The 27,966-nt window shown below is 43.4% G+C and overlaps 2 protein-coding genes across 3 annotated transcripts in view; one reads left to right on the forward strand and one right to left on the reverse strand.

Moving 5' to 3' along the window:
- Positions 1 to 1,412: 1,412 nt before the first annotated feature.
- LOC120055759 (zinc finger protein 501-like) lies at positions 1,413 to 12,644 on the reverse strand. Its single transcript, XM_039003711.1, has 2 exons — positions 12,386 to 12,644; positions 1,413 to 3,310 (listed from the first exon to the last, which is right to left on the reverse strand). Exons 1-2 carry the CDS (start codon positions 12,576 to 12,578, stop codon positions 2,160 to 2,162), a joined length of 1,344 nt encoding a protein of 447 aa, XP_038859639.1. The 5' UTR covers positions 12,579 to 12,644; the 3' UTR covers positions 1,413 to 2,159.
- A 12,657-nt stretch (positions 12,645 to 25,301) lies between these two features.
- LOC120045455 (tetraspanin-4-like) overlaps positions 25,302 to 27,966 on the forward strand; it is a 100,811-nt gene continuing 98,146 nt past the window's right edge. For both annotated transcript variants that reach the window (XM_038990342.1, XM_038990351.1), the window contains exon 1: positions 25,302 to 25,549. The gene's annotated coding sequence lies outside the window, so the exon portion shown is untranslated. The remainder of the gene's footprint in view (positions 25,550 to 27,966) is intronic.

Here is a 27,966-nt window from a genome sequence, read left to right on the forward strand (position 1 = left end):
CCTGCAAATACAGAGATACAATCCATGCTGCTGGAGGTCCTCAAGATGGCCACCCCCATTCCATCGTTTGTTCGCGTGTCGGTAGTCACGCGCCGTCATCCATTGTGGGCACCCAGCCCACGGAACAGCAGTGGTAGACAGAGGGAGAGAGAAAAACATGGATGAGGGAGGGATCCATTCTGATTCGAGGTATTCGACCTCACCGTCACATGCTTAGGGATCGATTGCCATTTATCTGTGTGGTAGAGAGCGTTGTCGACTCTGGTACCCCTCTGGCTCCTGGTATCTATGCTGACTGGGTGTTTTCTCCCTCCAGCAGCAGGCCTAGACTGGGGCTGAAAGCTCCTTTTCAGTTGTGTGGGAGCTCTTTAAATCAAATCAGGCCCAGTTGTGGCATGCCTGGGCCAACTCCCATCTCCAAGGAGCACAGCCAAGGGGGAGGAGTCTGCAATGAATCAATTAGAAAACACAAGGGAGAAACACAGCAAGCCATAGATCGTGTAAAATTAGAATGAGGTGAACAATAAAAGCAAAATGGCGCACACTGCTGTTCATGCTCCCAAGTGATTTTGAAGTTACAACATTTTGACCCTTAGGTCTCATCAGGCATCCATCCGTTGTAACAATAAAATCATCTGGGTGCATGAGGTAGTTCCCCCTATAACTCCAGGACCTGCAACAAAAAAAAAACATGTGATGTGTGTATTTTCTTCAGCTCTTGTACGAAAATTAAAGAATACAAAATATACTACATAAAAGGTCACTGCCAAAGAAATCATACTAAATTAGAATGAGGCACACAAATAATATGAAATAAAAAGGTCACTGCAACTCAAAACATATATATATATTTTTTTAAAAGGTCTGGTCTCCAAATGGGGGAAAACCTAGCAAAGGCAACATTGTTTACATAAGCATTTACAGTATAACTGGTGGTGAAGATCTAAGTTTAATATTGTTAACAAGAAATTATGAAATAATATACTGAACAAAATATAAACGCAACATGCAACAATTTCAACGATTTTACTGATTTACAGTTGATATAAAGGAATGAATTAGGCCCTATTCTATGGATTTCACATGAATGGGCAACCATGGGTGGGCAGGGGCATAGGCCCACCCATTTGGATTCCAGGTCCAGCCAATCAGAATGAGTTTTTCCCCATAAAAGGGCTTTATCACAGACCGAAATACTCCTCAGTTTCAACAGCTGTCCGGGTGGCTGGTCTCAGAAGATCCCGCAGGTGAAGAAGCCGGATGTGGAGGTCCTGGGCTGGCGTGGTTACACGTGGTCTGCAGTTATGAGGCCGGTTGGACTTCCTGCTAAATTCTCAAAAACGACGTTGGAGGCAGCTTATAGGAGAGAAATAAACATTCAATACTCTGGCAACAAATCTGGTGGACATTCCTGCAGTCAGAATGCCAATTGCACGCTCCCTCAAAACTTGAGACATCTGTGGCATTGTGTTGTGTGACAAAACTGCACATTTTAGTGTGGCCTTTTGTTCCCAGCACAAGCTGCACATAGGTAATGATCATCCTGTTTAATAAGCTTCTTGATATGCCACACCTATCAAGTGGAGGGACTACCTAGGCAAAGGAGAAATGCTCACTAACAGGGATGTAAACAAATTTGTGCACAACATTTGAGAGAAATAAGCTTTGTGTGTATGGAAAAATTCGGGGCTCTTTTTTTCCAGCTCATGAAATATGTTGCGTTTATATTTTTGTCACTGTAAATAATTTAAAATCATAATAGCTACGAGGTCAAATCTTTATTTTCGACATATACTGTTAATTTGCACCTCACAAACCTCTTTCAAGATTGATCTTTTTTCACATACTGTGGTGTTGTGTTCTTCAAATGCATCAAAAATGCACAGTAAATGTTTTTTCCATTTTTCCCCCCAAGCATGTCTTTTGATTTGGGCATTGACCAGAATCATTGCACCTATACAGTTTCTGTCCTGTTTAAAACCACGTCACAGTTCAAGGTACCCTTCTGACTGGATGTGCGTATGTTTTTCAGCTTTTGTACCCTTCTGACTGAAACATTGTTCAAATTCAATCTGAACAATATTGCTGAAACATGCAATGCACTGAGCAGTGAACAGATTTGTCCCTGTGTGTGTCCTCTTAAGTTCCCATATCTTCTTTCATGGAGAAGTACTTGCCGCAGCAGTGTGCGTCATCATGTGTTTCTTCAGGGTTACATTGAGCCTAAAGCATTCACCACAATCATGACATCGATACGGTTTCTCTCCTGTGTGAGTCCTTAAGTGCTCTGTCAGTTTTTCCTTTCGGTTAAAGCACTTCCCACAATCTTGGCATTGATGCGGTTTCTCTCCTGCATGAACTTGCATGTGGCGATTAAGATTTATAACACCTAGTCCACACACAGGGCACTTGCATGATTTCCCCCCTGTGTGACTCGCCATATGCGATCTCAGGTTTCCCTGCAGTTTGTAGCATTTTCCACATTGCTTACAGCTGTATGGTTTTGTTCCAGTGTGGGATCTCATATGGTCTGTCAGGTGCTCCTTCCGTGTGTAGCATTTCCCACATACATTGCATTGAAATGGCCTCTCTCCTGTATGGAGCTTCTTGTGACGACTTAAGTGAGATAGAAATGTAAAGCATCTGGCACAGAAAGGGCACTTGTACGGTTTCTCCCCTGTGTGTATCCTCAGATGATCTATTAGCCTTGTGTTTAGAGCGAAGCATTTGCCACAATAATGGCAGCAGTACGGTTTCTCCCGTGTGTGTGTTAACATATGCACGTGCAGGCAATACTTGCGGTTGAAGCATTTACCACAGTCTTTGCACTCAAATGGTTTCTCACCGGTGTGAGTTCTCTTGTGTGTTTTCAAATGACACGGTCTGTCATAGGTTGCTGTGCATTCAGTACAACTGTAGGACCTCTTCCCCGTGTGATCCCTCAGTGGCTCTATCAGCTCACTGGTTGTCTTGACCTCAGCGCAGATGTAAGAGCTTTGTCCTTTCTTTAACCGTGTTCTCTTGATTTTTAGAGGCTTTAACTGTGTGAGGGGAGCATAACTGGTTGATTCGGATATTCCGTCATCCTCTCCATCAGGTTTTGTTTGTATCTGTTCTGCTACAATTGTGGATAGGGAGTCCCTCTTGCTGTTCTTCCCAGTTTGGTAAAGGTGTGAGCCCTGGTCACTGTCACTTTCCACACAGGGAATGAAGAACTCTGTGTCCTCTTGATCACTCCAAACCTGCTCCGAGTGCTGCTGGTCAGAGGGAACCTCGTCTTCAGAGACGGTGAGAGTGAGCTGCAGGGGGTCTGGAAAGAAAGATAGGAAATAATGATTATTTCAAGAAAAATCGACACATGATTTATTAGCTAATGTTAGCATCACCCACATAGCGTAGATATGCCTGATGATGTAGGAGCCAAAGAGTTTATTCAATCATTTTATGTTTCAAATTCATAATTAATTTCTGTTGCATGTGTAATTGCCACTAAACAGTTAAAAGGCCTATAGGCTCCAAGGCCAATTGGGAGTGACAGGAATGGCAGCCACACAGTCGTTTGACCGTGCGTCCATGCAACCATGCCATCAAATCATATTTTTCAAATCAAATTGTATTTATCACATCCTACAGGTGTAGACTACCAATGCTTACGGATCCATTTCCAACAATGCAGAGTTAAAGATTAGATTAAAAAGAGAAATATATATATATTTCAACACAGTTGAAGTCGGAGGTTTACATACACTTGCACTCTGAATCGGGGGAGGGTTGGGCAAAAATGTATGGCTTGTTTTCGGGTTTCAATCATCAATAGTTTAAATGATTTAAATGATAGTAATAAATAAAAAGACATCAATTAATTCCAAATGGATATCTAAAACACAATCCAGACTCTGAAATCAAACATATTTGGGTCAGTATCAATGCGTGACATCACGTCCGTAACACAGCCTGCACCCGCATTGTGTAAGACCGATTCAAATGTAAAAACTTTCCCGGCTTTCAATCTTCAATAGCTCGTACACAAAGCGTGCCATGACAATGAGAACGATATATTCTGAATCAAGGGAGGATGGACAAACCCAATGCGTGACGTGATGTCATGTCCGTAAGACAGCCTGCACACGCGTTGTGTAAGAGCTAATTGAAGATTGAAATCCCACATTTTTTAAAGGTGTGGTTTGTTCTCCATCAACTCTGTTTCAGAATACACCATCTTCATAGTCATGGCATACTTGGTTCAATAGCTATTGACGAGAGCACCGAATATCCAATATAAAACAAATTTTACCTCAGTCCCTTACACTCCTTAAGAGTACATTCTTGGGCTAACTTCCACCAGGGTTGCCATGTTCATAGTTTTGCACCCAGTAGCCTATTACTTTATATGCTACCATTTGATACAATACATATGCTGAAATCAAATTTTATTGGTCACATACACATGGTTAGCAGATGTTAATGCGAGTGTAGCGAAATGCTTGTGCTTCTAGTTCCGACTATATGCAGTAATAACTAACAAGTAATCTAACAAATTCACAACTACCTTATACACACAAATGTAAAGGGATAAATAGAATATGTACACGTGAAGTTGGAAGTTTACATACACTTAGGTTTAGTCATTAAAACTTGTTTTTCAACCACTCCACAAATTTTTTGTTAACAAACTATAGTTTTGGCAAGTCGGTTAGGACATCTACTTTGTGCATGACACAAGTAATTTATCCAACAATTGTTTACAGACAGATTATTTCACTTATAATTCACTGTATCACAATTCCAGTGGGTCAGAAGTTTACATACACTAAGTTGACTGTGCCTTTAAACAGCTTGGAAATTCCAGAAAATGATGTCATGGCTTTAGAAGCTTCTGATAGGCTAATTGACATCATTTGAGTCCATTGGAGGTGTACCTGTGGATGTACTTCAAGGCTTACCTTCAAACTCAGTGCCTGTTTACTTGACATCATGGGAAAATCAAAAGAAATCAGCCAAGACCTCAGAAAACAATTGTATACCTCCACAAGTCTGGTTCATCCTTGGGATCAATTTCCAAACGCCTGAAGGTACCACGTCATCTGTACAAACAATAGTACGCAAGTATAAACACCATGGGACCACGCAGTCGTCATACCGCTCAGGAAGGAGACGTGTTCTGTCTCCTAGAGATGAACGTACTTTGGTGTGAAAAGTGAAAATCAATCCCAGAACAACAGCAAAGGACCTTGTGAAGATGCTGGAGGAAACAGGTACAAAAGTATCTATATCCACAGTAAAACAAGTCCTATATCAACATTACCTGAAAGGCCGCTCAGCAAGGAAGAAGCCACTGCTCCAAAACGCCATTAAAAAAGCCAGACTATGGTTTGCAACTGTACATGGGGACAAAGATCATACTTTTTGGAGAAATGTCCTCTGGTCTGATGAAACAAAAATAGAACTGTTTGGCCATAATGACCATCGTTACGTTTGGAGGAAAAAGGGGGAGGCTTGCAAACCGAAGAACACCATCCCAACCATGAAGCACGGGGGTGGCAGTATCATGTTGTGGGGGTTCTTTGCTGCAGGAGGGACTGGTGCCCTTCACAAAATAGATGGCATCATGAGGTAGGAAAACTATGTGGACGGAAAATTATGTGGACATATTGAAGCAACATCTCAAGACATCAGTCAGGAAGTTAAAGCTTGGTCTCAAATGGGTCTTCCAAATGGACAATGACCCCAAGCATACTTCCAAAGTTGTGGCAAAATGGCTTAAGGACAACAAAGTATTGGAATTGCCATCACAAAGCCCTGACCTCAATCCTATAGAAAATGTATGGGCAGAACTGAAAAAGTGTGTGCGAGCAAGGAGGCCTACAAACCTGACTCAGTTACACCAGCTCTGTCAGGAGGAACGGGCCAAAATTCACCCAACTTATTGTGGGAAGCTTGTGGAAGGCTACCCGAAACGTTTGGCCCAAGTTAAACAATGTAAAGCCAATGCTACCAAATACTAATTGAGTGTATGTAAACTTCTGACCCACTGGGAATGTGATGAAAGAAATAAAAGCTGAAATAAATCATTCTCTCTACTATTATTCTGACATTTCACATTCTTAAAATAAAGTGGTGAAACTAATCGACCTAAGACAGGACATTTTAACTAGAATTAAATGTCAGGAATTGTGAAAAACGGAGTTTAAATGTATTTGACTAAGGTGTATGTAAACTTCCGACTTCAACTGTACATATAAATGTATGGATGAGCGATGGCGTGCGGCATAGGCAAGATGCAGTAGATGGTATAGAATACAGTATATACAGTCGTGGCCAAAAGTCTTGAGAATGACATATTAATTTCCACAAAGTTTGCTGCTTCAGTGTCTTTAGATATTCTTGTCAGATGTTACTATGGAATACTGAAGTATAATTACAAGCATTTCATAAGTGTCAAAGGCTGTTACTGACAATTACATGAAGTTGATGCAAAGAGTCAATATTTGCAGTGTTGACCCTTCTTTTTCAAGACCTCTGCAATCCGCTCTGGCATGCTGTCAATTAACTTCTAGGCCACATCCTGACTGATGGCAGCCATTCTTGCATAATCAATGCTTGGAGTTTGTCAGAATTTGTGGGTTTTTGTTTTGTTTGAGAATTGACCACAAGTTCAATTGGATAAAGGTCTGGGGAGTTTCCTGGCCATGGACCCAAAATAATTGATGTTTTGTTCCCCGAGCCACTTAGTTATCACTTTTGCCTTATGGCAAGGTGCTCCATCATGCTGGAAAGGGCATTGTTCGTCACCAAACTGTTCCTGGATGGTTGGGAGAAGTTGCTCTCGGAGGATGTGTTGGTACCATTCTTTATTCATGGCTGTGTTCTTAGGCAAAAATGTGAGTGAGCCCACTCCCTTGGCTGAGAAGCAACCCCACACATGAATGGTCTCAGGATGCTTTACTGTTGGCATGACACAGGACTGATGGTAGCGCTCACCTTGTCTTCTCCGGACAAGCTTTTTTCAGGATGCCCCAAACAATCGGAAAGGGAATTCATCAGAGAAAATTACTTTACCCCAGTCCTCAGCAGTCCAATCCCTGTACCTTTTGCAGAATATCAGTATGTCCCTGATGTTTTTCCTGGAGAGAAGTGGCTTCTTTGCTGCCCTTCTTGACACCAGGCCATCCTCCAAAAGTCTTGGCCCCGCTGTGCGTGCAGATGCACTCACACCAGCCTGCTGCCATTCCTGAGCAAGCTCTGTACTGGTGGTGCCCCGATCCCGCAGCTGCATCAACTTTAGGAGACGGTGCTGGCACTTGCTGGACTTTCTTGGACGCCCTGAAGCCTTCTTCACAACAATTGAACCGCTCTCCTTGAAGTTCTTGATGATCCGATAAATGGTTGATTTAGGTGCAATCTTACTGGCAGCAATATCCTTGCCTGTGAAGCCCTTTTTGTGCAAAGCAATGATGACGGCACATGTTTCCTTGCAGGTAACCATGATTGACAGAGGAAGAACAATGATTCCAAGCACCACCCTCCTTTTGAAGCTTCCAGTCTGTTATTCGAACTCAATCAGCATGACAGAGTGATCTCCAGCCTTGTCCTCGTCAACACTCACACCTGTGTTAACGAGAGAATCACTGACATGATGTCAGCTGGTCCTTTTGTGGCAGGGCTGAAATGCAGTGGAAATGTTTTTGGGGGATTCAGTTCATTTGCATGGCAGAGAGGCACTTTGCAATTCATCTGATCACTCTTCATAACATTCTGGAGTATATGCAAATTACCATCATACAAACTGAGGCAGCAGACTTTGTGAAAATTAATATTTGTGTCATTCTCAAAACTTTTGGCCACAACTGTACATAGGAGATGAGTAATGTAGGATATGTAAACATTATTAAAGTGCCGTTATTTAAAGTTACTAGTGATACCTTTATTAAGTCCATTAATTTAAGTGGCCAGAGATTTGAGTCTGTATGTTGGCAGCAGCCTCTCTATGTAGTGATGGCTGTTAAACAGTCTGATGGCCTTGAGATAGAAGCTGTTTTTCAGTCTCTCGTTCCCAGCTTTGATGCACCTGTACTGACCTCGCCTTCTGGATGATAGCGGGGTGAACAGGCAGTGGCCCGGGTGGATGCTGTCCTTGATATTTTTGGCCTTCCTGTGACATCGGGTGCTGTAAGTGTCCTGGAGGGCAGGTAGTTTGCCCCCGGTGATGCATTGTGCAGACTGCACTACCCTCTGGAGAGCCTTGTGGTTCAGGGCGGTGCAATTGCTGTACCAGCCGGTGATACAGCCCGACAGGATGCTCTCGATTGTGCATCTGTAAAAGTTTGTGAGTGTTTTAGATTTCATCTACCTGAGGTTGAAGAGGCGCTGTTGCGCCTTCTTCACCACGCTGTCTGTGTGGGTGGACTATTTCAGTTTGTCCGTGATGTGTACGCAGAGGAAATTTAAACTTTCCACCTTAACTACTGTCCCATCGATGTGGATAGGGGGGTGCTCCCTCTGCTGTTTCCTGTAGTCCACGATCATCTCCTTTGTTTTGGTGACGTTGAGTGAGAGGTTATTTTCCTGACACCACACTCCGTGGGCTCTCACCTCCTCCCTGTAGGCCGTCTCGTCGTTGTTGGTAATCAGGCCTACCACTGTAGTGTAGTCTACAAACTTGATAATTGAGTTGGAAGCGTGCATTGCCACGCAGTCGTGGGTGAACAGGGAGTACAGGAGATGGCTGAGAACGCACCCGTTGTGGGGCCCCAGTGTTGAGGATCAGCGGGGTGGAGATGTTGTTTCCTACCTTCACCACCTGGGGGAGGCCCGTCAAACTCCAGGACCCAGTTGCATAGGGCGGGGTCGAGACCCAGGGTCTCGAGCTTAATGATGAGTTTGGAGGGTACTATGGTGTTAAATGCTGAGCTGTAGTCAATGAACAGCATTCTTGCATAGGTATTCCTCTTGTCCATATGGGATAGGGCAGTGTGCAGTGTGATGGCGATTGCATTGTCAGTGGACCTATTGGGACGGTAAGCAAATTGGAGTGGGTCTAGGGTATCAGGTAGGGTGGTGGTGATATGATCCTTGACTAGTCTCTCAAAGCACTTCATGATGACAGAAGTGAGTGCAATGGGGCGATAGTAATTTAGTTCAGTTACCTTAGCTTTCTTGGGAACAGGAACAATGGTGGCCATCTTGAAGCATGTGGGGACAACAGACTGGGATAGGGATTGGTTGAATATGTCCGTAAACACACCAGCCAGCTGGTCTGCGCATGCTCTAAGGACGCGGCTAGGGATGCCGTCTGGGCCGGCAGCCCTGCAAGGGTTAACACGTTTAAATGTTTTACTCACGTTGTCCACAGGGAAGGAGAGCCCACAGGCTTTGGTAGCAGGCCGTGTCAGTGGCACTGTATTGTCCTCAAAGCGAGCAAAGAAGTTGTTTAATTTGTCTGGAAGCAAGACGTCAATGTCCGTGACGGGGCTGATTTTCTTTTTGTAATCCGTGATTGACTGTAGACCCTGCCACATACGTCTCGTGCTTGAGCCATTTAATTGCTACTGTACTTTGTCTCTATACTGACGCTTGTTTGATTGCCTTGCGGAGGGAATAGCAGCACTGTTTGTATTCGGTCATGTTTCCGGTCGCCTTGCCATGACTAAAGGCGGTGGTTCGCGCTTTCAGTTTTGCGCGAATGCTGCCATTAATCCAAGGTTTCTGGTTAGGGAAGGTTTTAATAGTCACAGCGGGTACGACATCTCCGATGCACTTGCTAATAAACTCGCTCAATCTTGAAGCGTGGAATACGATTGGTCAGACCAGCGTTGTATTGATCTGAGCATGGGCGTTTCCTGTTTAAGTTTCTGTCTATAGGCTCGGAGCAACAAAATGGATTCATGGTCAGATTTTCCAAAGGCAATTGCAGCAGGAGGGCTTTGGTATGCATCGCGGAAGTTTGAGTAGCAATGATCAAGAATTCTGCCAGCTCGTGTCGCACATTCGACATGCTGAATTTAGGGAGTATTGATCTTAAGTTAGCTTTGTTAAAATCCCCAGCTACAATAAATGCAGCCTCGGGATGTATGGTTTCCAGTTTACATAGAGTCCAGTGAAGTTCTTTCAGGGCCCACAAGGTATCTGCTTGGGGGGGGGGAGATATACACGGCTGTGACTATAATTGAAGAGAATTCTCTTGGAAGATAATGCAGTCGGCATTTGATTGTAAGGAATTCTAGGTCCGGTGAACAAAAAATGACTTGAGTTCCTGTATGTTGTTGTGATTACACCATGAGTCGTTAATCATAAGGCATACACCCCCGCCCTTCTTCTTACCAGAGAGATGTTTGTTTCTGTCGGCGCGATGTGTGAAGAAACCAGGTGGCTGAACCGACTCTGACAACGTGAGCCATGTTTCGGTGAAACAGAGAACGTTCCAATCTCTGATGTCTCTCTGGAAGGCAACTCGTGCCCTAATTTCGTCCACCTTGTTATCTAGAACATTGGCGAGTAATATGCTAGGAAGCGGTGGATGGTGTGCTCGCCTTCTGAGTCTGACCAGTAGGCCGCTCCATCTGCCTCTTCTGCGGCGACCACGCTGTTTTGGGTCGGCCTCTGGGATAAGATTGCATGTCCAGGGTGGAGATCCGAGCAAAGGATCCGCCTCGGGAAAGATGTATTCCTGGTCGTAATGATGGTAAGTTGACAACGCTTTTATATCCAATAGTTCTTCCCGGCTGTTTGTAATAACACTTGAGATTTTTTGGGATAAGAATGTAAGAAATAGTACATAAAAAAAGGAATAACTACATAGTTTTGTAAGGACCTGAAGTGAGGCGACCATCTCTGTTGGCGCCATCATCTCTAAAAATTACTGGAATCATTTCATATCAATTTGTGCCACTTGTGTAGCCTACCTGGAGCTGGCAAAAAATGAATTTAATATATAGCCGATAACTTCAGTGTATTGTTGTAGTAGCCTTGTGTTATTATGCAATTATTAATGGAAATGTTTAGTTAATTAAGTTTAATTGGAATTAAATCAAAGCTCTATTGCAATTGCCGATGAGTTGTTAGAAAGCATTAGATTAGATTAGGCTAGAGGTAAAAAATAAACACTGGCAGTTGTTGACAAGCATATTCAGTTCATACGCATATTATGAATATTTAATTTAGTGATTGAAATTACAACCCCATCCTCAGTATCCTATTTCAGCAGGCTAGTGGGCAACAGAAGCACTTCTTACCTCGAAATCGCCAAACTATTCATGTTGAATAAATTAGTCTGTTAATTTGAACGAATCAAGCTGCTAAATTGTTCAGTTTACATCTTGCCTACATTTTTCCTAGGCTACTGTAGACTATCTGAAATCAGATGTAGGCCTTTCAGTGACTTTAGGCTACCTGTATCTAGCTAAGAAACCATAGAAAAGTTGAATTACAATCATAAACCCAGATTTTAGTCTGTAGCCTATGCCTATTGAAATGACAAGTGCATCTCTCAAATGGTCCTTTAATAACTGTTTGTAGTCTTAACATCTGGCACATAATGGCACAATTGCCAGAAAAGGCACAATTGCCAGAAAATAGCCTAACATAAAAAATAAAACATTTGTCCAAGTGTTTCTTGCTCAGAGATTGAGATCCTCTGTCCAACTTTCATCACTCAAACTCTCCTATCGGATGTATCTATAGTTATGCACATGCCAAAAGGGATTCAAGCCCTGCATGCTGATTGGCTGAAAGCCGTGGTATATCAGACCATATACCTTAGGTATGACAAAAAATTACTTTTATGTTGGTAACCAGTTTATAATAGCAATAAGGCACACTGGGGGTTTGTGGTATATGGCCAATATACCACTGCTAACGGCTGTATCCACTAAATAAGTCTTAGCGGTGGTATATTGGCCATATACATACCCCCTCGTGCCTTATTGCTTAATCATAGCAGTCAAACAAGTTAAATCGACATCCATTGATGTAAAATTATCTGGCGAGTTTAATAAGGGCAAATGATCTTTTCTATTGCAACATATTCAAATTAGTTTATTACATCATGTCATAGTCCGCAATAATTATTATTTTGATGAAAACCGAATTTTGCCTCTAACGTAGTTCCAAGTCACGTCGTTATTCCTTCTTAATTGGCTCGATAACATTATGAGGAAATGGTTTATTGTATAAATGTGGCAACTCTGTGGGGGAAAAAAGGGGCTAGTTTTCAGGCCTTTTGGGCAAGTTAAGTGGTCATTGGGCAATGTTTTTTTAGCTGGATCTGGCAACCCTGACTTCCAACACTCTCCATTGTGCCTAAATGACTAAGAAGGAATGCTCTGGACAAGAGCGTCTGTTAAATGACGCATTTAAAAATGTAATGTAAACATATAAACTTGCCTACCTGCTTTATGTAATTTCAGATCGGGATTAAAAACCGAATCCAGCAGCCTCTGCAGGCGTTGATTCTCCTCCTTTGAACGTGACATCTCATCCTGGTACTCTGCAAACGCATTTTCCACTACCACGGATATCTCTACAGCCACTGTTGTTAATCGATCAGAGAGAAACGCTTGCAACAACTGTAATTTTGACATTTTGGTTGAAATGTCCGTCTACTTGTTCTATTTTTGTGATTCGGTTAATACGACGCTTCAACAACGTCTAGTCAGCAACACTTAAAGAAGTATTTCCGGGTCACGGAATATCGAACATTTTCTAAATATAAGTCCCGCACGTCATAGTAGAAAAGTATCAATAACCTGCATTGATTCATGATATATGAAACATTATTCTGTAAACATTAACAATGATTCATATTTGTTTATATTTAAATGACATTTGCATTAAATGTGGGAGCATGTTCCAAGTTCAAATAAATGCCCACTGTATATGGAATACATATTGGCTTAAAGAGCAAAAACTATTCTGGATGGCACAGTAAAAGTATTGTAGGGAATACTCAGTAGGGTCTGTAGAATGCATATATGGTGTCATTTCATGGGGCTCTGAATAACAAAGTAAGAGATAAGAATAACAGATTATTAATTTGATTTGAACTGAAGACAGCTGCAGTAAAGGCCAGGCTGAGCATCACCAGGGAAGAAACCCAGCATCTGGCGATGTCTATGGATTACAGACTTCTTGCAGTCATTGACTGCAAAGGATTTGCAACCAAGTATTAAAACTCACTATTTAATTTATGATTAGGTTAGTTTGTTCAATTACTGTTGAGCCCCTAAAATTGGGGGGCTATGTATAAAAATGGTTGTAATTCCTACACGGTTCATACAATACATTTGACAAAACCCTTAAATGAAAGATGAAAGTCTACACTTAAAGCACAGCTTGATTGTTGACTTTCAAATCCATTGTGGTGGCTTACAGAGCCAAAATGATGCAAATTGTGTCCAAATACTCATGGACCTGACTGTATATCACAGTCCCAAGGCACATGAATGAACAGGTTATAGAGCAAACAACAAAATTATCACAACACATAGGCTGTAATGGGGGGGGGGGCTTGACTTACCCAGTGATTTTACCCACGCACCGCTACGACCAATAGGAACTCTCATTTGCAACTGTTGGACTAATGATTACACCCTAGATCAGCTAGATGCAGGCATGAGTGTGCAAGGCGGTATTGAATGTGTCACTGTCTGTCACCTTGATTACTCAAAAATCTCTCGGCCTACGTACCTACGTTGTAAACCTTCATTCATGGGCTAGGTTGTAGCAACCTCATGACGGGTACATGGAAAATGTAGTAGCCTAAACCTATCGATGTTACACTGAGCTGGGCAAATGAATGACAGTCATCCAATATGCTGTAATAGAAATAAGCCCAAGCTCATTAAAAAAAGTATCATCCTCCCTCATTTTAAACGGCACCGACCGCCACTAAAGGGATTTGCATTGTGGCCAATGTAATGGGCGTAGTAAAAAGCCAGCAACACTCTGTATTATTCAAAGCCCCATGAAATGAAACCATATATAGATTCTACAAACCCTACTGAGTACTCCCCGTTTTTCCCGTACAGTGCTATATTTGTGCCATATAGTGTCCAGGCACCTCATTTTAAGACGTTTGACCACAGTAAAAGTCCAGCAACACTTCCTATGACCTAGTTTTTTGATCAAACTCATCTGATTTGTATTCTAGGGACTCTAGTGAGTAGACTGGACCCTGGTTTTATGGACACACAATCTATTGTTTTTCCTGTACAATGCAATTTGTTTGTGCAATTCAACAAAAATACAGTAAGACTTTTCATAAACATTACATTTAAAAATGGCATCCTTGAATAGCACCAGTAAATAAACAAGAATCATACAATCAAAATAATTATTTATAAAAAAATATATGAATTGTATATTTTTGACCAGTAGGCTTTTATTATGCCTTGATCACACCTAGAGCGTTATTGTGCAAAATGGAACACATCATCTGGATATGTGTGCAACGAAAGTTCAACATTTAACTTCTGCTACCATTTCTGTCAAGCCATCTACTCATAATTTGATGCATAAGTTCGATAAATCCAAGATATGCACCACACAGAACATACTGTGACTGCCTTTGCAACGCAATGATACAAGGCAAACGCAGCGTTCCATTGGAAATTAATGTACTTCTGGTGTACCAAAATGCAATGAGGCTGTCGGTGTGATAGAGGGGTAATGCCTTGTTCACACCGATAGTGTATTAGCGCAAAATAGTACACAGCATATCTGGATATGTGTGCAACAAAAGTTCCACATTCACCATCTGCTACAGAAAATAGTGCCGACATAGAGGGCTGCCCCGCTTCTAGACCTTTGGAAACTTTGCAGTATTTTTAAAAATGTATTATTTCTTACATTGTTAGCCCAGAAAATCTTTACTGTTATTACATACAGCCGGGAATAACTATTGAATATCAGAGCAATGTCAACTTACCAGCACTACGACCAGGAATACATTCCCGAAGCAGATCCTTTGTCCACACCACCCAGGGCATTTGAACTGATTCCAGAGGCAGACCCAAAACAACAGCGCCGGTGGAGAGGGAGTCAGAGTATATTACTCGCTAATGTTCAGTCCCTAGAAAACAAAGTGGATGAAATCAGGGGAAGGGTTGCTTTCCAGAGAGACATCAGGGATTGTAACATACTCTGTTTCACGGAAACATGGCTCTCTCGTGGTATGCTCAGTGCATCGCGCTGACAGGAATAAACATCTCTCCGGGAAGAAGGGCGGGGGTGTATGTTTCATGATTAACGACTCATGGTGTAATTGTAACAACATACAGGAACTCAAGTCCTTTTGTTCACCTGACCTAGAATTCCTCACAATCAAATGCTGACCGTATTATCTCCCAAGAGAATTTTCTTTGGTTATTGTCACAGCTGTGTATATCCCCCCCTCAAGCCGATACCATGATGGATCTTCACTGGAATTTATGAAAACTGGAAACCATATATCCTGAGGCTGCATTTATTGTAACAAAGCAAATTTGAGGAAAAGGCTACCTAAATTTTATCAGCATATCGACTGTAGCACTGGAAAAACACTGGGCCATCGTTACACTGACTTCCGCGACGCATACAAGGCCCTCCCCCGTCCCCTTTCGGCAAATCTGACCATGACTCCATTTTGCTCCTCCCTTCCTCTAGGCAGTAACTCAAATAGGAAGTACCCGTGCTAAGGACTATTCAACGCTGTTCTGACCAATTGGAATCCATGCTTCAAGATTGTTTTGATCACGCGGACGGAGATATGTTCCGGGTAGCCTCAGAGAATAATATCAGCATATACGCTGATTCTGTGAGTGAGTTTTATAAGGAAGTGTATCGGAGATGTTGTACCCACTGTGACCATTAAAACCTACCCTAACCAGAAACCGTGGATAGATGGCAGCATTCGCACAAAACTGAAAGCGCGTACCACCGCATTTAACCATGGCAATGCGACTGGGAATATGGCAGAATACAAACAGAGTAGTTATTCCCTCCACAAGGCAACCAAACAAGCAAAATGTCGCTATATATTTATTTTTTTTACCTTTATTTAACTAGGCAAGTCAGTTGAGAACAAATTCTTATTTTCAATGATGGCCTAGGAACTGCCTTGTTCAGGGGCAGAACGGTTACTAGTCCAACGCTCTAACCACTAGGCTACCTGCCGCCCCAGGTAGCCTAGTGGCACCCTCACAAACTTTTACAGATGCACAATTTAGAGCATCCTGTCGGGCTGTATCCCACCTGGTACGGTAACTGCACCGCCCACAACTGCAGGGCTCTCCAGAGGGTGGTGCGGTCTGCACAACTTATCACCGGGGGCAAACTACCTGCCCTCCAGGACACTTACAGCACCCGATGTCACAGGAAGGCCAAAAAGATGATCAAGGACAACAACCACCCAAGCCATTGCCTGTTTATCCTGCTACCATCCAGAAGGCGAGGTCATTACAGGTGCATCAAAGCTGGGGCCGAGAGACTGAAAAACAGCTTCTATCTCAAGGCCATCAGACTGTTAAACAGCCATCACTAGCACAGTGTCACGCCCTGACCTTAGAGAGTCTTTTTATTTCTCTATTTGGTTAGGTCAGGATGTGATTTGGGTGGGCATTCTAGTTTTTATATTTCTTTGTTGGCCGGGTATGGTTCCCAATCAGAGGCAGCTGTCTATCGTTGTCTCTGATTGGGGATCATACTTAGGCAGCCTTTTTTCCACCTTTAGTTTGTGGGATCTTGTTTGTGTGTAGTTGCTTTCTGCACTGCATGTAGCTTCACGTTCGGTTGAGGTTTATTGTTTTTTTCGTGTTCATCAAAATAAATGATGTACGCTTACCACGCTGCACCTTGGTCTGATTCTTCCATCAACGAGCGTGACACACAGAGAGGCTGCTGCCTACATACAGACTTGTAACCATTGGCAGGCTTGAATAAATTGAACACTAGTCACTTTAATAATGCCACTTTAATAATGTTTACATATCTTGCATTACTCATCTCATATGTATATACTGTATTCTATATATTGCATCTTACACGGAACCCAAACCGGCTGTGCGCCTACGCCATCATGCGCCATCGTGCATAAATTTATTTTGTCCCCCCCAAACCAAACACGATCACAACAAGCAGGTTAAAATATCAAAACAAACTCTAAACCAATTACATTAATTTTGGGACAGGTCTAAAAGCATTAAACATTTATGGCAATTTAGCTAGCTAGCTTGCACTTGCTAGCTAATTTGTCCTATTTAGCGAGGTTGCTGTTGCTAGCTAATTGGTCCTGGGATATATACATTGAGTTGTTATTTTACCTGAAATGCACAATGTCCTCTACTCTGCCAATTAAACCACACATAAACCGGTCACCCGAATCATTTCTAGTCATCTATCCCCCTTCCAGGCTTTTTCTTCTTTGAACTTATATGGTAAGTATCCTCACAGTATCCTCAAAACCGTGTCTTTTTGACACAACTGCTGACAGCTACAGGGACATAAACACAAAAAAATGCTGCTTGTAGACAAGTGTCCACGATAGTAGGATTGCCAGGTCAGTTTAGTAGTGAGCTTGTGCTAGATGTGGCTAGTTAGCTAGCTAGCTAACCTAGCTTGCTAACCTAGTCAATGAGGTGTGAAAGAAATAGTCAAATAAATTATGCTAGTTACTACCCATGATAACTTTACCAAATAATCATGTTTGAAAGAGTGTGAGTGTTTATGCTAGATAAATAGTAATAGAAATGGTAGATACTACTGTACCCCTGATAATTTGGTCAGATAACCGTGTGTGTAGGTCTATGTGTACAGTAGGTGACATGTCCATGATAGCTATCTAATAACTATACTTATGCAGAATGTAGAAGGAGACTGTAGGAGGAAGTGGAAAGGACTCAGGGACAGTTATCAGAGAGAGAGAAGGGCAGAGAAAGAGAAGAAGAGGTCTGGGTCAGCAGCTTCAGGCCAGCAGCCTTGGCGCAACTGCCACATTCTTTCTTTTCTGGATCCATTTATTGTGCCTAGGGCAACGAGTGGCAATTTTACAGCCAGACCCTCTACTACGTCATCCACAAGTGTTGTTGCCACCGGTGCATCAAGACCCTCAACGTCATCTACAAGTGCGACCATCGCCTCCACCGGTGCAGCGAGACCCTCTACAACGTCTACATCATCCACAAGTATGACCGCCATGGAAGATGATGAAATGGAGGAAGCACCTCTGGATTTAGGACCACCTGAGATGATTATGAACCTCACAGAAGTGACCACTGAGGACCTCGTTGAACAGGATGTGGCCGTGGAGAGAAACAGAGAGAGAAACGAAGAGGAACAACGTCACACCAGGCGTCATCGGAGGTACCAGCTCCCAGATACACTCAACTCATTTCAGCAGAGGCTCCTCCAAGCCGTCGAGAGGGATGCAGCCCAACCTGATGCTCACAGGAAGGAGGATGAAGAGACCCTCTTTGCCATGAGCCTGGTGCCAATACTGAAGAGGCTGCCACAGCAAAGAAAAGCAGCAGTCAAGGTTAAAATGTATCAGCAGCTTTTCGAAGCCGAGTTCAATGGTACGTTTTTATTTTCTCCACATCACAGGTAGTGTTGCGACAGTGAAGTAGGTCATTTTTACAGTATACTCATGTAGGCTAATTGGTATTAATATTAATAATATTAATATTAATATGAGGCAAATGTATAGCTGTTGTTTCTAGGTTAGATAATATCCCAAAACAAGTTTACTGTCTAAATATTTGCCTGTCATATTCATCTTTATCTCTGAAATACAAATTCCATGAGTAAACAGCAAGTAATACCAACTCTACCACACTGTTCCAATATTTATGCCTCTAACTACACTATACAAGCAGTATTTAGTTGAAATAAATCTCACCTTTTATGGTGTTCTATTATGTTAAGCTTGTATGTGTTGTTTTTCTCTTTCCTTCCAGAGATGGAGTCAATTTAGCCGAGCAGCTCACAGGAAGGACAGGAAGAGGAGAGGAAGGACAGGAAGAGGAGAGGAGTCATCTGTTTGTTGTTTTGGCCTCCCTCATTGTAGCTTTCTTTACACAAGTCAGTTCCGTTTAAGTTCAGGCTATTCATAAAGTAATTTGTTTATAAAGTCTTAGGATAGCATTCATTATTAGTGTTACATAGATTTAGTGTTACATTAGTGTTACATAAACTCATACAGAGTTTTCACAGATGCTCTTGTTGGTCTCTTACGAGACTAAAGGTCAATACATTTCTTTCATTTAAAACCACTTGAAAACCAGGGTGTTGAAACTTGTGAAGTTATGTTCCATCGACTGGTCCATGACATCCAGGGGCCGTTTGTTTGTTTAGCTGTGTTATGGCTACACATTATTTTCTTTTTTCCCCCAGAGACAGACACACACACACACACACACACACACCACTCCTTCACTCCTCTCTGTACCTCAGATCTCCAGTGCCCTGCCCTCTCGCTCTTTATGGCCATGTCAGAAGTTCCCCTACTACATCTAGGCTTTATGACTAGTCCCTGTATCTGTCTGCAGTTGTGCCAAAAATACATGCTCTTGTTGTTCTCTTACAGATTACAGGCTACACTTTTTTTTTTTCACACGCACACACACCTCTTTCAATAGTTTTATTTTTTTAAACATTTTTACACCACACATACCTGTCATGTTCTTTCCTGTACTTGAATACTTATTAAATTATAATGTTTTCATAGTCAGTTGTTTCAGTTGTTTATTAATAGCTCATTTAGACTTAATCTGTTTATTTCTTCCCTACACCTTTGCAGATCTAAGACAAGATGAAAGTAAAAACACATTCTCTTCCTAATTCGTTTTTTTTCCACCTGTATTTTGTCAGGCGAGTGAACATGGTGGTAAACTGTACTATTTGTATGGACCCTAGGTTACCCTTTCCATTTGTTTGTCACGACTTCCACCGAAGGTGGCTCCTCTCCCTGTTCGGGCGGTGCTCGGCGGTCGTCGTCGCCGGTCTACTAGCTGCCACCGATCCATTTTTCCTTTTCGTTTGTGTCTGTCTGTTTTTGTTATCACCTGTGTCTGATTAGTTAATTTTGGTGAGTTTATTAACCTCCGCTGCCTGCTAGTCTTTGTGCGGGATTATTTGCTGTGTTAGCTCTGTTAGGGGTGCGTGTTTGCGCCACAGGGTTTTTTTGTCCTCACAGTCGTTGTACCGTTGGTACTGTATTAGGAGTAGAGGTTTCTCCTCCATGTGTTTCGTGGTTTTCCCTATTGTGGCGACTTCTTTGGGCTGTGTTTCCCCACCTGTTGTTGTTGGATTGGGACTTTATAATAAACGACTGTGCCACTGGAATTCCTTGCTCTCCTGCTCCTGACTCCTGCACCTACCTCCTGCACCTACCTCTAACAGAATCCCGCACCAGATTAAATGGACAGCAGGAGCTGACGCGCTCGTGCAACACCACACCACCGTTCTCCACCGTCTGGGGACCGCCATGGATCAAGTGATGTCGACGATGGAGAGATGGGAGAGGGGTGGCTTTCCTACCCCTCCACCAGCCACACTCCAATCAGCACCACCACCTTCTCCGACGTCGTCCGGCCCCAGCGGTATTCGGCTCGCGCTCCCGAGGGAGTAAGATGGGACGGCTGCCGGGTGCAAGGGGTTCCTGCTCCAACTGGAGCTTTACCTGGGAACCGTTCACCCGGCTCCTTCGGGAAGTTAGAGCATGAACGCCCTCGTCTCCTGCCTGTCAGGCAAAGCTCTGGAGTGGGCCAACGCGGTCTGGGATGGACCAGACTCGGCGAGGGACCACTACCCAGAGTTCGGGTGAACGTCTGTTCCATTTACGGCAGGAAACGAGGAGTGCACAAGACTTCGCTCTGGAGTTCAGGACCTTGGCCGCCGGCGCAGGGTGGAACGACAGGGCCCTGATTGACCACTATCGGTGCAGTTTACGGGAGGACATCCAAAGGGAGCTAGCATGCAGAGACGCCACCCTCACCCTGGACCAGCTAGTGGACATATCCATAAGGTTGGACAACTTGCTGGCTACACGCGGGCGTCCGGATCGGGTCCTGTTGTTTCCACCCCCCCAGGGCCTCCGCGCCAACCCCCATGGAGTTAGGGGGTGCTGCAGCGAGGGCGATCGGAGGAGGAGCCCCTTCCTGCACTAGGTGTGGTCGGAGAGGGCACACTGCCGACCGGTGCTGAAGGGACTCGTCTGGGAGTTGAGACGGCAGGCCGAGCACTGTTTGGACACCCCAGGTGAGTCAGCACCAGGCTCACCCAGAGCCCCCTGTTGGTCACATGTATGTGTTGATTTCTTTCCCTGAGTTTTCCTCCCATTCCCAGCATAAGGCGCTAGTAGATTCAGGCGCAGCGGGGTATTTTATGGACCGTGGTTTCACGCATAGGTTAGGGATTCCCCTGGTGCAGATGGACAAACCCTTCCCCGTGCACTCCCTAGATAGTCGACCATTAGGGTCAGGGGTGGTCAGGGAGGCCACGGCTCCACTGGACATGGTTACGCAGGGGGGTCATGAGGAGAGAATTGGTCTCTTCCTCATTGGTTCGCCTGCGTTTCCGGTGGTGCTGGGGATTCCCTAGTTGGCCTTTCACAACCCCACTAACAGAGGGCTCTAAAGGGGTGGTCAGAGGAGTGCTCAGGTAGGTGTGTGGGAGTTTCCATCGGTGCAATGACGGTGGAGAGTCCAGACCAAATCTCCACCGTGTGCATTCCCCCCGAATATGCCAATTTGGCTATCGCCTTCTGTAAAAAGAGGGCGACTAAATTACCACCCCATCGACGAGGGGATTGTGCGATAAACCTCCAGGTAAACGCCGCACTTCCCAGGAGTCACGTGTATCCCCTGTCACAGGAGGAGACGGTGGCTATGGAAACATATGTCTCTGAATCTCTGAGGCTGTGGTACATTCGGCCCTCCACGTCACCCGCCTCCTCGAGTTTATTTTTTGTTTAGAAGAAGGAGGGAGGTCTGCGTCCGTGCATTGACTATAGAGGTCTAAATTATATTACGGTGGGGTACAGTTACCCGCTACCTCTCATCGCTACAGCGATTGAGTCATTTCACGGAGCACGCTTCTTCACCAAACTAGATCTCAGGAGCGCGTATAACTTGGTGCGTATCCAGGAGGGAGATGAGTGGAAGACAGCGTTTAGTACCACATCCGGCCATTATGAGTGACCTGCTCAGTGACCTGCACGGGCAGGGTGTGGTGGCTTATATCGATGACATTCTGATATATTCCGCCACACGCGCCGCGCATGTGTCTCTGGTAGCAGAGTACTTGGGCGACTGTTGGAGCATGACCATGACCAAGGCCGAGAAATGTGTGTTCTCCCAACAGGCCGTCTCCTTCCTGGGGTATCGGATTTCCACATCAGGGTTGGTGATGGAGTGTGACCGCATTGCAGCCGTGTGTAATTGGCCGACTCCCACCACGGTAAAGGAGGTGCAGCGGTTTTTAGGGTTTGACAATTACTACCGGAGGTTTATCCGGGGTTTTGGGCAGGTGGCTGCTCCCATTACCTCACTGCTGAAGGGGGGACCGGTGCGTCTGCGGTGGTCGGCTGAGGCGGACAGAGTGTTTTGTTGCTTGAGGACTCTGTTTACCGAGGCTCCCGTGTTGGCTCATCCGGATCCCTCTTTGGCATTCATAGTGGAGGTGGACGCATCCGAGGCTGGGATTTGAGCCGTGTTCTCACAGCACTCGAGCGCGCCACTGAAGCTCCGCCCCTGCGCTTTTTTTTCGAGGAAGCTCAGCCCGGCGGAGAGAAACTATAACGTGGGGGACCGGGAGTTGCTTCCTGTCGTAAAAGCTCTGAAGGAGTGGAGACATTGGCTTGAGGGGGCTCAACACCCTTTCCTCATCTGGACTGACCACTGTAATCTGGAGTACATCCGGGCGGCGAGGAGACCGAACTCTCGCCAGGCAAGGTGTGCCATGTTTTTCGCCCGATTCAGATTTACGATATCGTATAGACCAGGGTCCCAGAACGCTAAGGCAGACGCACTGTCCCGTCTTTATGATACAGAGGAGTGGTCCATCGATCCCACCCCCATACTTCCGGCCCCTTGTCTGGTGGCACCGGTGGTGTGGGAGGTGGACGCGGACATCGAGCGGGCATCTCGGTCAGAGCCTACTCCATCTCAGTGTCCAGCTGGACGGAAGTACGTCCCGCTTGGTGTTCGCGACAGGTTGATTCGGTGGGCTCACACGTTACCCTCCTCTGGTCATTCGGGTGGCTTGTGCCACAGAGGGGACAATGCCTGCCACCGTGGACCGTCCAACTCGGAAGCTGAATCCTATGGTCCTGTAGGAGTCCCCTGTCGCCAAGAATCTGAAATACAATTCAAAATAATGATCAATATTGTGTGTAACTTGAATTCCACCCACATATTATATCTACTCATATAGCTACCTCATTACTGTTTATTATGCTCTACTAATTACATTGTAATACTCATCAACCATCATTAACAATGCCTTGAAACAGTACAAATCAGTCTATGACTATATCAATAAACTGTAGCCCAGGCCAACTCTACTCTAAGAAAGAATGGTACTATCTACTTAAAAGGGTTCTCCGGCTGTCCCCATAGGAGATCCCTTTTTGGTTCCAAGTAGTACCCCCTTTGGTTCCAAGTAGAACCCTATTGGGTTCCATTTATTATACCTGGAACCAAAAAGGGTTATCCTATGGGGAAAGCAGAAGGACACTTTTGGAACCTTTTTCTCTAAGAGTGTATGTGAGTCCAATATGAATGTAATGAATGACTAACTTTCTTGAACACAATGGGTCCTGGAGAAGACTAGCCTACCTTCATCAGGGCAGAAGGCACCTCAACTTTCTTTTCATTTGGTAACATTGCATAATTAAAAAAGGATTATAAACCAACTTTGGGAAAAGTTATAGTCCTAATGAACATTCTGTAAAAGTACATCTGATGTCAAATAGGGACTATTAACTAGAGAACCCTTTAGCTAGCTAGGTTGCACATAAAAACAATGTATCAAATATCAATCAATTATGGTATCAAAGGCTTTAAAAATGTACTAGAATGTAGCTTACCGGAGACAAATCGCCTGGCGTTCAACTGGGCTGATGGACTCCCGGTAGTTAGTATCCATCCGGGCGATCCTGGCTCCAACCATCTGGAGCAGGTGATCGAACTGGCTTCGGTCCAGACAAAAGTAACTTTGGAATTCCTCTCCAAACAGTCGAAGCTCTTGAATGAGACGGTGGAACTCCCCTGCCTGCTTTCGGGAGTTTAACCATCTCTGGACCCACACAGACCTGCGCTTTCGGCGGGGCTGGTCCCGGCCCAACAGCGCGATCACGACCATCTTCCTCAACATTGGTCTCATTGTTGAAAGAGCCTACTCTGCTATCTTGACTATTATTGCATTTTGCTCCAAAACTGCATTTTGGAGGGAAATGTATTATAGGCTCTAACAATTAATTTGTGGATGTCATCGAATAAATAATATACTTGGCAAATAAATGAATAAAACATGTAAAGAAATTATGCAATCAAACTGTTTTTATTATGTTATCACACATTTGTTTACTGGATATGTGTGCAACAAAAAATCAACATTCACATTTTGCTAATTTCTGTCAAGTCTACGCATACAATTTGATCACACAGAACGTACTGCAACTGCCTCTGCAACGCAATGCCGCAAGGCAAACGCAGCGTTCCATTGGAAACGAATGTACTTCTGGTGTATCAAAACGAAATAACACAGTCGGTGTGTTCGAAGCGTAAGGAGGACACTGGTGTGTTCATGCAGGAACCAATGGGTGCTCGATGTGGGGCGTTAATGCAGGAACCAATGGGAAGCTGTATCATAAACATAGCGTTTACAGCGGACTTTTATTTTGGAGGCTAAATCCGAAAACCGGAAGTAAATGTTTTAATTTTTTTTTTTTTAATTAAAAATTTAAAATACAGGCCAACAATTTACATTGTTACATCATTCAAAACAGAACGCAGGTATTAACAATAAAATATTAAAACATACCAAAAATATCAATGAAATAATACAAAATAAAAAAACAATTCTAGTGCAATTGTAATCACTCTGAAAAAATCTTATTACAATGATTCAGGAAAATGTTATTCTTTTTGTTTTTCACTCGGATTAATGTTTTAATAAGATAGTTAAATTCAATCAAAAATATGTGTAATTTTTGTATAGAATTTTGGAATTTTTGTTTGTGTATAAAGTATTTGGGAACAAGAATAAAACAGGGAAACAGAAATTGTGTTACCGCCACCTTCTGTACTAGAGAAGGAGCGCATGTAAACTGATTGAAATGTGCCTATCATCACCATTGCGGAGCTCCAGAAACGTATTCGCCCGATGGGAATTCAAATGTGTAGGCTACTACAGTAACGTTACTGATATATTTGAAAGTGGTTCTAGTTTTACAACGGGAACCTCAGGCACGAGAGAGACAAATAGAGAGAGCGAGAAAGAGTGAACTTTCAAAGTTAGCCTACTCACCGAGTATTCTACGGGGAGGACCATTATTGACGAGAAAATATAAATAGAGGTAAGCCTACATTTCCCCTGGCAATATTGCTATTTTCAGCCAATTTATAGATTACAGACCTAGCTAACATACCAATTGATGCTAATGTGCTGTGCAAACTATTTTAATTGTCTATTTCAAGAACTTTTTTCTGACACACACACAGAATAACTATTTATTATTATGACAGCTACTTTAATACCCTTTGGGAAGAGTTTTGAATACATGGTCATGGAAACAAGCAATTTCTTATCATCATGACAACATCTTCAAAATCACACCAACGTCCCCTAGGAGAGTTAGTATTATAGTTATATACTATTATATACTTAGGGCTACTAATTTACTAATTCAATATTTATCCAATTCCGTAGCAACCACGTGATGATTCAAATGTATCTCCTCATGTTGTTTTTTTCAAATCAAAATCAAATTATATTTGTCACACACCGAATATAACAAGTGTAGACCTTACCATGAAATGCTTACTTACAAGCCCTTAACCATCAATGCACTTTTATGAAACTAAAGTAAAAAAAATAAAAAATAAAAGTAACACAATAAAATAACAAAAATGACGCAATATACCCTAATTTTTGTTATTTTATTGTGTTACTTTTACATTTTTTTGTGGAGTGGTTCTAGTTCTGTGGAGTGAGGAACGAGAAAGGGTGTCAGAGAGAAACTTTCCCCTGGTTCCAGATAAAAGACAGAAATAAACTTTCCATAGAGAATAACATTTCAGAATTCCAAGCATTCCTGGAGCTGTTCCCTCCCTTGTATTGGCTTTCCTTCTTTTGGAAGAGGAACATTGAGCCTCACTGACTGCCCAACTCATACCCACAGATAAAGGCAGGCTGATCAGCCCTACAGTACAATTTCATCATAGGACAAGAATACTTTATGTGATCTTATATTATAGGCTGGTATAGGAATGTAGGATGTTTTCTATTACAAATGTGTTAACTTCCATCTCTACAGTGAATTCGGAAAGTATCCAGACCCCTTGACCTTTTCCACATTTTGTTACGTTACAGCCTTATTCTAAAATTGATTAAATGTTCTACACATCAATCTACACACAATATCCCATAATGATAAAGTGAACACGTTTTTAGACATTTTAGCAAATGTATTAAAAATAAAAAACAGAAATACCTTATTTATGTAAGTATTCAGACCCTTTGCTATGAAACTAAAAATTGAGCTCAGGTGCATTCTGTTTCCATTGATCATCATTGAGATGTTTCTACAACTTGATTGGATTCCACCTGTGGTAAATTCAATTGATTGGACATGATTTGGAAAGGCACACACCTGTCTATATAAGGTCTCACAGTTGACAGTGCATGTCAGAGCAAAAACCAAGACATGAGGTCGAAGGAATTGTCCGTAGAGCTCCGAGACAGGATTGTGTCGAGGCACAGATCTGGGGATGGGTACCAAAACATTTCTGCAGCATTGACGGCCCCGAAGAACAGTGGCCTCCATCATTGTCCTAGAGCTGGCCGTCCGGGCCAAACTGAGCAATCGGGGGAGAAGGGCCAGGGTCAGGGAGGTTACCAAGAACCCGATGGTCACTCTGACAGAGCTCCAGAGTTCCTCTGTGGAGATGGGAGAACCTTCCAGAAGGACAACCATCTTTGCAGCACTCCACCAATCAGGCCTTTATGGTAAAGTGGCCAGACGGAAGCCACTCCTCAGTAAAAAGCACATGACAGCCCGCTTGGAGTTTGCCAAAAGGCGCCTAAAGACTCAGACCATGAGAAACAAGATTCTCTGGTCTGATGAAACCAAGACAGAACTCTTTGGCCTGTTTGCCAAGCATCACGTCTGGAGGAAACCTGGCACCATTCCTACGGTGAGGAATAGATGTGGCAGCATCATGCTGTGGGGATGTTTTTCAGCGGCAGGGATTGGGAGACTAGGCAGAATTGAGGGAAAGATGAACGGAGCAAAGTACAGAAAATCCTTGATGAAAACCTGCTCCAGAGCGCTCAGGACCTCAGACTGGGGCAAAGGTTCACCTTCCAACAGGACAATGACCCTAAGCACACAGCCAACACAATGCAGGAGTGGCTTCGCAACAATGTCCTTGAGTGGCCCAGCCAGGACTTGAACCCGATCGAACATCTCTGGAGAGACCTGAAAATAGCTGTGCAGCAATGCTCCCCATCCAACCTGACAGAGCTTGAGAGGATCTGCAGAGAAGAATGGGAGAAACTCCCCAAATACAGGTGTGCCAAGCTTGTAGCGTCATACCCAAGAAGACTCAAGGCTGTAATCGCTGCCAAAGGTGCTTCAACAAAGTACAAAAATGTCTAAAAAAAAATATTTTTCCTTTGACATTGTGTGTACATTGAGGGGAAAAAACAATTGAATACATTTTTTAATAACCTTTATTTAACTAGGCAAGTCAGTTAAGAACAAATTCTTAT

Source organism: Salvelinus namaycush, chromosome 1, assembly GCF_016432855.1.
Source record: "Salvelinus namaycush isolate Seneca chromosome 1, SaNama_1.0, whole genome shotgun sequence".
Lineage (NCBI taxonomy): Eukaryota > Metazoa > Chordata > Actinopteri > Salmoniformes > Salmonidae > Salvelinus > Salvelinus namaycush.

What these genes read in the sequence shown, in the direction of transcription:
- LOC120055759 (XM_039003711.1), bottom strand. Translation starts at nt 12,578, where the DNA reads ATGTCAAAATTACAGTTGTTGCAAGCGTTTCTCTCTGATCGATTAACA. An exon ending in TCTGAAATTACATAAAGCAG is followed by an intron (nt 3,311 to 12,385) that starts GTAGGCAAGTTT and finishes CTTTCTTTCCAG; the next exon opens with ACCCCCTGCAGCTCACTCTC.